The sequence below is a fragment of the Lathyrus oleraceus genome, chromosome 1 (assembly GCF_024323335.1).
Source record: "Lathyrus oleraceus cultivar Zhongwan6 chromosome 1, CAAS_Psat_ZW6_1.0, whole genome shotgun sequence".
Taxonomy (NCBI): domain Eukaryota; kingdom Viridiplantae; phylum Streptophyta; class Magnoliopsida; order Fabales; family Fabaceae; genus Lathyrus; species Lathyrus oleraceus.
Window position 1 is genome coordinate 123,439,302 of NC_066579.1, and position 9,484 is coordinate 123,448,785.

Genomic DNA, 9,484 nt, shown 5'->3' on the forward strand with positions numbered 1-9,484 from the left:
TGGCTACATGGTGTCGGAGCTGTACCATCTTCAGCGCACCAAAGGTTGGTGATTTGGAGAGAAGATGGAGTGGTCGAAAATATCGAAGCCGACCAAGGGTACTTCATGGCTGACGTAAATAATGTCGGTAAGAAGGAATTCGAGATAAAGTTGGCCAACATTTCTCCTTGCTTTCCAGCTGAGGATGTACATGCTAATCTGAGTGAGGCTTTCGTTTCTCTAACTTTGCACGAGGCTCATGGCTTCATTTGGGATGTGGAACGCCTGGATGATCCACCCTATACAGGTATCTGGCCGACAGGCTGGGGAGATGTCATTGATGATGACTGAGCAAGAAGCCCTAAGAAAGATTTCGGCATATGTTGCCAAGAACAAAATAAAGTCAGCTCTAGAGGCTGAAGAAAATATGGTTGTCGAAGCCTATACGTTAAAAAAGGAGGGTTATATGGCTATTGGGCCAGAGCCCCCAGACAAGCCAATTTTGGCTAAAGGAAACATCAACATGCAGCGTTTGGATTGTATTTATGACAACGAACCTTTGGGGTTTGAAAAAGACCCGAAGGCACCAGAGAAAATCCAACCAAAAGACCCCTTGGAAGAAGTCGACCTTGGCAAAAATGGCGAAAAAAGGCCAACGTACATCAGCGCCAACATCGACGAAGGACTAAAGTCTGAGGTAATATCCATACTTAAAGATTTTAGGGACTGTTTTGCTTGGGATTATAACGAAATGCCTGGTTTAAGTAGGGATTTGGTCGAGCTAAAGCTGCCAATAAAAGCTGGAAGAAAGCCAGTAAAGCAGACGCCCAGGTGTTTCGCCCCAGAGATCATGGCAAAGATAAAAGCAGAAGTAGAAAGACTCCTGAAAAGCAAGTTTATTCAAACTGCAAGGTATGTCGAATGGTTGGCCAATATTGTACCAGTCATCAAGAAAAATGGGTCTTTAAGAGTATGTATTGATTTTAGAGATCTAAATGCTGCCACCCCAAAAGATGAGTATGCCATGCCCGTGACGGAAATGTTGGTCGATTCGGCTGCTGGTTTTGAATATTTAAGTATGTTAGATGGTTATGCTGGATATAACCAAATTTTTATTGCAGAAGAAGACGTGCCGAAGACGGTGTTTCGATGCCCAGGAGCCTTGGGGACATATGAGTGGGTTGTCATGCCATTTGGCTTGAAAAATGCCGGAGCAACATACCGGAGGGTAATGAACTCAATGTTCCATGATTTTATTAAAGATTTCATGCAAGTATACATTGATGATATTGTGATAAAATCAAATGGTCGACATGCTCACGTCAAACATCTTCGAAAGGCCTTTCTAAGGATGAGGAAATGTGGATTAAAAATGAATCCATTAAAGTGTGCTTTTTGTGTGCAAGCAGGCGACTTCCTTGGCTTTGTGGTGCATAAAAAGGGTATTGAAGTAAACCAAAGCAAAACAAAATCCATTATGGACGTCAAGCCTCCGTCGACCAAAAAGGAGCTACAATCTTTTCTGGGAAAAATAAATTTTCTTAGAAGATTTATATCAAATTTAAGTGGCAAAACAAAAGCTTTCTCCCCACTATTTCGACTGAAGAACGAGGATTTCAAGTGGCAGGATGAGCACCAATAGGCTTTTGACAAAATCAAAGAGTATTTGACTAGGCCTCCAGTACTGGCCCCTCATGTTAGGAATAGGCCAATGAGACTGTATATTGCAGCCTCAGAATCGACTATAGGAAGTATGTTAGTCCAAGAGGATGAAAAATGTGTCGAGAGACCTGCGTATTACCTTAGTCGAATGCTTAATGACCCTGAAACTAGGTATAGTGATATAAAAAAACTATGTATATGCCTGTATTTCTCTTGTATGAAACTAAAGCAATATATCAAGCATGTTGATGTGTACGTATCTTCCCACTTTGGTATTATTAAACACATGTTATCTAAACCAATTTTGCATAGTTGAATTGGGAAATGGGCTTTAGCATTAATGGAATACTCCCTGACGTACGTACCCTTAAAAGCAATGAAAGGGCAAGTAGTAGCGGATTTCCTTGTCGACCACTCAATGGTCGAAATGGTGCAAAATTACGTAGACTTAGCGCCATGGAGGTTATACTTTGACGGTTCAAGACATAAGCATGGATCTGGGATAGGAGGAGTCATAATTTTTCCAGACGGAATTCCAGCAGAGTTCAAATACAGAATCGAAGGGTTATGCACAAATAATGAAGCAGAATATGAGTCACTGATCACAGGACTTGAACTGCTACTAGAATTGGGGGCAAGGAATGTTGAAATTATGGGAGACTCGGAGTTAGTGATTAAGCAAGCATCAAAAGAATACAGGTGTGTGAAAGAAAATTTAATTATGTATTTTGTGGTCACCATCAGATTACTCAAGAGGTTTGAGCAAGTCAACCTCCAACACATACCACGAAAAGAGAACCAAAGAGCAAATGATTTGGCGCAGGAGGCTTCAGGGTACAAAGCGTCGAAAGACCAGGATGAAGAGGTCCAAGTAAGAGAGAAAGTACGAGCGACATTGTTGTCACCGTCAGATTTGTCGATTGTGAAGTTGGGAGCTGTAGATAAAAATCATTTTGAAATTCTGACCGTCGATGACGAGGGGGAAATTGATTGGCGTAAACCGCTAGTCGATTACTTACGCAATCCCGTAGGGTCGACAGATCGAAAGATAAAATATAGGGCCCTTAGCTATGTCTTGGTAAATGATGAATTATTCAAAAAGATGGTCGAAGGAGTGTTACTAAAATGCCTAGGAGAAAGCGAGGCATATGTGGTTGTGTCAAGCGTACATAGTGGGGCGTGTGGGGCGCATCAAGCAAGTTTGAAGATGAAATGGCTCTTGATGCACTCAGGAGTTTATTGGCCTTCAATGTTGAAAGATTGCATTGAATTTGCTAAAAGCTGTCAAGAATGCCAATTACATGGGGGCATACAGCATGTGCCTGCAAGCGAGCTGCATACAATTGTGAAGCCCTGGCCTTTTCGAGGGTGGGCACTAGATGTTATAGGAGAAATAAAACCAGCCTCGTCGAAACAACAAAGGTATGTTTTAGTCGGTATTGACTATTTCACAAAATGGGTCGAAGCCGTGGCATTAACAAATGTAGACCAAGAGGTTGTGATAGATTTTACCCAAAGTTATATCATCTGCAGATTTGGCATACCAGAAACAATTACAACCGACCAGGGGTCAGTTTTCACTGGGCGAAAAGTGAAGGATTTTGGAAAAGAAATAGGAATCAAATTACTTACTTCTACCCCCTATTACACATAGGAAAATGGCCAAGTCGAAGCTGCTAATAAGGTGATCATCATCCTAATAAAGAAACACATAGGAAAAAAGCCAAGAAATTGGCATAAGACGTTAGACTAAGCTTTGTGGGCATGCCGAACGTCACCAAAAGAAGCAACTGGAATGACTCCTATTCGACTGGTATATGGGCATGACGCAGTGTTGCCAGTAGAGATTCAGGTCCAGGCGGTCAGAACCCAAAGGCAATATGAAATACCGTCTGAAGATTACTGGAGTATGATGACAGACGAACTGGTCGACGTAGATGAAGAGAGAATGTTAGCTTTGGATTCCCTGCAAAGGCAGAAAGAAAAAGTCGCCAGAGCCTACAATAAAAAGGTGAAAGGTAAAGTGTTTGCTGTCGACGATCTAGTTTGGAGAGTGATCTTGCCTATGGACAGAAATGATAGAAGTTTGGGTAAATGGTCCCCTAATTGGGAAGGACCGTTTAAGGTTTTGCAGGCCTTCTCTAATAACGCCTACGAGGTCGAGGAGTTGGCACCAGATAGGCGAATCCTAAGAGTGAATGGAAAGTACTTGAAAAAATATAGGCCTCTCCTTCAAGAGGTCAAAATTTTGACAAACTAAATAACTGTTGAAAGAACTATGTTGGAAACCAGCTACAAAAGGCACAGAAAATAAATACACAATGCTAAAAGTAAGAAGGATAACATTAAATTGGCAAGAATCCATTGTTTAAATATTACAAAAAATTCATACAAACAATAGAAACGGTCAAAGTTGGCCGAACTTGGATTGGAAAGATTTAAGCGCAAAATTATAATGCAAGGACGTAGGCTTCAAGGTGTCGGCGTGGGCTTTGAGCTTCTCAAGCTTCCCTTCGACAGTCATAAGCTCTTCAGCGACTGCTAAGGCATCACCAGTGGTTTGTTCCACAGTGGCCTGGGCAGGTTTTAGAACTTCGTCGATAAAGCAAGACTCCTCCTTAGTAATTGATTCCAACTCACTGTCCAGAGTGGCAATTTGACGCCGAAGGGCATCAATTTGTTGACGTATCTCAGTGGCCCTTGTTTGTTTGGAGATCAATTCTTTCTTCCGCTCCTCCATAGCCCCTAACATGTTGGTGACTTTCGCATCGGTGTGTATCACCAACTCCCATTTTTCCTTCACAGAGGCCTCAGTAGCAGTAATCTGGCGTTCAATGTCCCTGACGTTGTCGAGATGGTGCAGCATGGGAACCAGAAGTTGTTCTAAAGCGGCCATTGCACGTTTGGCATAATCTGAGAGTTGGAGATCTTTTAGTTGGGCAAGCACACGCAGGATCTCTGGACCGACAATGGGTTCATGCATGAGTACAAAAGGGAGGTCAGGATTCAAGGCGTGAACGCGGACTTTATCCATTAGAGTCTTAGTCTTCGTCGCCTCAGGGCCCATTTTGCGAGAGTGAAGCTGCTCAGAGTCGAAAGAGGCATCACACAATTTCACCAGATTGCGGATCCTGGCAATTGCTTCTGAAGCATAAGGCTTTATCGCCAGCCCCGGGAAAGACAAAGGAGAAGCAGCCGATAGAGGGGTAGTCTGAGAAGAGGGAGAAGCAGTTGATATAGGAGTGGTCTGAGAGGGTTGTTTCTTATTGGTGTCGACACCTACTGGTCCCCTTGGATCCTGCAAAGGAAAGGAAGCTGAAGAAAGACTAGAGTCAGAACTAGTCGAACTGGAATCCGTATGCGTTGCATGACTAGTGACTAAGTTAGAGTCACTATCACTAATATGGATAGGGAATTCAATGAACTCACCAGCGGTGTCGACAGATTGTAGTGGGCGAGCTAGAGAAGAAACCGGGGACGAAGGAGTGTAGTCGGCAACAGGTTGAGTCGGCTCAGCAGAGACATTAGTCGGCGGTAAGAAAAAAATGTGTAAGAGAAGTACAATAATTCAAGGGAGTAAACAGGAAAACAAGTAATTACCTATGTCGACGCAGGGGAGATTGCATCCTGATTTTCTTTCCCCCAAGGCAGCAGCAGGGGAGGTGCCAGTCGACTGTGAAGCTCTCACAGCTAGATCAGGGACCTTGTCGAGGATGGAAGTGTCGACCACAATGGTGTCGATGTCTTCAGCAGGAACCTCTGGAGTGGGCATCATATGGTATCTTTTCTTCTTGGTTCACCACTCCTGGAGGGAGAGTCGTGCTTCTTCCTCTTGTGGCCATGGTGGCTTTTGGATTTATGCGGGGAAGTGTGCTGGAGACACGAAGAGAGGTTATAAGCAGATATTCTAGCTAGAATATCAGACAAGCCGATAAGAAATACCTCCGAGCTTGTGGAGGCAGAGCGTTTGTTGTTTTTGGATTTTTTGGAGTGAGAGGAGACAGTGGGGTCTGTCGAACGTGGTTGACCCTACACATAAGTAAGTAATTAGAGACCACGTAGTATTTCCCTTAAAAAATCACAGGAGTAAATGAGAATGCTTTAGATAGGTGCATACCGAAGAATAGGGTTTTCTCAAGGCTTGAGCAATAGGGCGCTCATCATCGTCAGGGGATTTCTCAGGGGCAGCCTGCAGAAAGGGAGAGATGGCTAAGAATAAAAACAAAAAGCTAAAGGAAACAACAACTCAGCCAGAGTCGAACCTGAGCCTCTTGTGCCGAAGGAGTAGGTTCTTTAGCAGGAGCAGGACCTACAAGATCTAGAGGGATCGCTGCAAATAAACAAAAGAAATGCAAGTGAGCGACGAAATCCAGTTGAAAGGAAGTGTTAAAATTTCCAGAGAAGTGTTACCAAGTTGTGTGGATTCGAACACACTAACATGTTGAGGATCAATATGAAGTGACCCTGAGTAGTCAGGCAGATAATGCTTCGTCGGGACCACTCTGTCGACCTTTTTCTTATAGGCGTTTTGTACGTATGAAATGGGACAATAAAACCACACCGGAACCAAATGACCAAAGGCCAAAGCCAAGGGGCTAGATGGCAGAGGAGGGAACTTGAGGTTTCCAAAGTGAAGGGCGTAAAGATACTTGTCTTTCGCGTAACCGGGGATTTTAAGTTTTGGAAGCCTGTCGGTTACTTTCTCCTTTAGTTCGACCGCATCCTCCCAGATGGTCCGACAAAGATTATCTGATCGATACACAACTTGGAAATAATTCTGGAAAGCGCGAATTTGTTTGACATGAAGAGCCTTACACTTGGTCGACTTCGCCTGCAAGTAAACAAAAGCTTCAGTTAATTCAGATAGTTTGGCCTCATGAGTGCCAACATAAATGGTAAAATACGATTGCCACCAATCATGGAATTCTTTGGTACAAAAGTAGGCTGGTCGAAAAGGAAGAGAAGGGAGACGTGGTCGGTTTTTCCAAATGGTTTCAAGTTCCTCTTCGATCTCACTCCAAGGTTGACCACAGAGGATATTGGCGAGTAATTCTTGAGAGGAGAACAGGGACTTGGGAATGAATTGGCAAAGGCCAAATTTCCTGGCCACCAAGTTAGGCTGATAAGCCACTAAGCCAGGATTACTGCTAGAGGTTTCAGCCGACAGGAATCGAGGGACCAGAAGACGCCTCTAAATGAGGAAGGTTTCATCTCTATGTTCCTCATCAGTCGGAGGAAAATGTCTGGTGAGCCATGCAGGACCCTCAGTTCGACGGCTGAAAGGGGCCATAGAAGGTAGAAAATCGACATGGGTCAGCATGATGTTGAACAAAAGTCGAAACACTTGGAGGTCAGGGAAGCTTTTGTCGATGAGCGTCAGAGGGATCAACCGTTTCTAGATAAGATGTCATTCCTCTGGGGGGACACGCAACCCTCCTCATCCCGTAGGGGGCTATATCCTTAGAGAAAGTGGCATTGAGCCACAATTGCAAGAACTAGAAAGGGCCATGGACCAATACATTTTTCTTTCTGGAGTTCTCAGGGTCGAAGAGTCTAATTTGGAAGAAGACCTCAGACAGAGGCTCATAGAGAGAAGCTAAAATCAGTTGGCCCAAGGAGATGTCACGCTCTTGGTGCAGTTGAGTTGCCAGGAGAGCAAAATGCTTGGCTACCTGCATAGATCTGGAGCAGAAGACAAAGCGGGATAGCCAGAGGGTCAGGAAAGCCGCATGTTCCTCGTCGATCACAGGGCCTGAAGAGGTGGCATGGTGATCAATGAAATTGTTGTGTGTTGGCTTATGAGAATCACCAACATCAAACCGTAGGGAGATTGGCGCTACAGCCTCGCAGTCGAAGACTTCGCCAATCGGTTTTAAGCCAGTGATGGCAGCGATGTCCAAGAGTGTCGGCGTGATCATGCCACACTTAGTATGGAAAGAATTGATTGAACTCTCCCAGAACTGGAGGGCAGCTAATAACATGCCACAAGACTGGGGAGGGCCACAACGAGCAATCTGTAGAAGGGTGTAGATGTCTGTCCTTTTCCAATGGTCGATTTTCTCTGATTCCAACTGATCCATCCAAGCACAAAACTTAGGACAATTTTTTGGAGGAGCAGTTCTGAAGTTCCTGTCGACGTAGCGAAGGGAAAAGGGTTTTTGAGCAGAAATCACGGGTTCAGAGATGTGACTGGAGGGGAAAAGGGAAGAATCTTTTCTGGTAATCTCCAGGTGTCGGTTTTCTGGAAGAGGACCTAAGAACTCTAAGGGTTCATCAGCCAAAGAAAGAGGAATCAATACCTGAGAACACCAGATTTTTGCCTTCTCTTCTGCAAATGGAGGCTCAGGAACATATTCCCTACCATCAATGGTGGTGGGATGTGTGAGTTTAGCAGCAGAGGGTTTGTTGGAGCTTTCCATGGAGAAAATGGAAGATTTTGTTTTAGAGAAGAAGAGTTTTTGCAGAGCACAGGAGATGAGTGTATGCTGAAGCAAAAGGGCGGAAAAAGGGGAGAAGAAGAAAGAATGAAGGTTTTATAGGGGTTAAACCCTGAGCAGAGAAGAGTGAGCGTTTGATCTTCCACCTTCGACACGTATGCCCACGTTCCCATGTTTGCAGACACGTGGAGGAGAGAAGGCAGACGTGATAGCAAACACGTTTCAGTCATAAAAACGTGAAGTGATGGGGATGTGATTTTGTGCGTCTCGAGGGAAAAAGGAAACGTCCGTCATAATTATATGACGTCATCAGCATGGGGTAAACAGAGGTCCCACTAAGTAGAAGTGGAAGCAGTAAGGGGTAAGTTGACATTTCAAAGATGCCATCATCTCACCAACTTCTACAGTTGAAAATGGCATCTCTGGGGGGCATTTTGTTACCACGAAAAATCTCTAAGGCATGCTGAAAGCATAGTTAGTGATAGAGTCCTGTCAATTTGGGGGTTATACCCTATCAAAGGTGTCGCATCCGCGAAAAATCAACCGGCGGGAAAAACAAAACAAACAGAGCCGCCACCGTGCGTTATTTATCCCAAAAGAGGGAAAGGAAACGCTCGAAGTAAACCTGGAAAAGACATGGTCTCGCGACCAGAGAGAAATGGGATCGGGAGTCGGTTATGCGAAGGGAAAGTATTAGCACCCCTACGCATCCGTCGTACTCGACGGGATCCACGCTCAAAAGGATAGAAGAAAGGTGGCTAAACACTGCTCAAAAGAATGCACGCACACTGGAATAAAACACAAATGGAAAAAGGGGGAACGGGCTCGCTAGGATATCGCATCCTATGCCTACGTATCTCATCGGGAATGAGAATCAGAGCTACCGTAGTTCGGCTAACACACGCCAAACAAAACCCACACTGGAAACCAACTGCACGCAAACAGGCAAACATGGAAACCGAATGCCAATCGTTGGACTTACATCAGACTCCGAACCAACAAATACACACAGGAAACCAACCGCCAATCGCTGGGCTTACGTCAGACTCCAACAAGCAAACAAGACACAGGAAATCAACTGCCAATCGCTGGACTTATGTCAGACTCCTACTCACACAAAGGGGTTAAAAAAGCAAAAGGTTGCCCGGAGAGATCAGCTCAATCTCCTGCCTACGTACCTCATCTGGTATGAGGATCAGGGCGACGTAGTTCCCCTAAACAGGGAAAAAACTTCTAACCTAACCAGAGACTGGGAAATGACAAACTAGAAGGGAGCCTTACTCGAGCCTAATAGTTATCATGCAATCCATAATGGTCCTAGGTTGAGGTTTCTATCTAACTTGCACAGGGAGCAAGCTATCCTAAACAGCACAGGCAAACAAACACAAGCACAATAAACAAGCACA

General features: G+C 44.5%; 1 protein-coding gene across 1 annotated transcript; it reads left to right on the top strand.

The window, feature by feature from the left end:
• Positions 1-3,436: 3,436 nt before the first annotated feature.
• Positions 3,437-3,901, top strand: LOC127095118 (uncharacterized). The gene has a single exon (XM_051033854.1). The coding sequence runs from the start codon at positions 3,437-3,439 to the stop codon at positions 3,899-3,901; it is 465 nt and encodes a 154-aa protein (XP_050889811.1).
• The last annotated feature ends 5,583 nt before the right edge of the window (positions 3,902-9,484 follow it).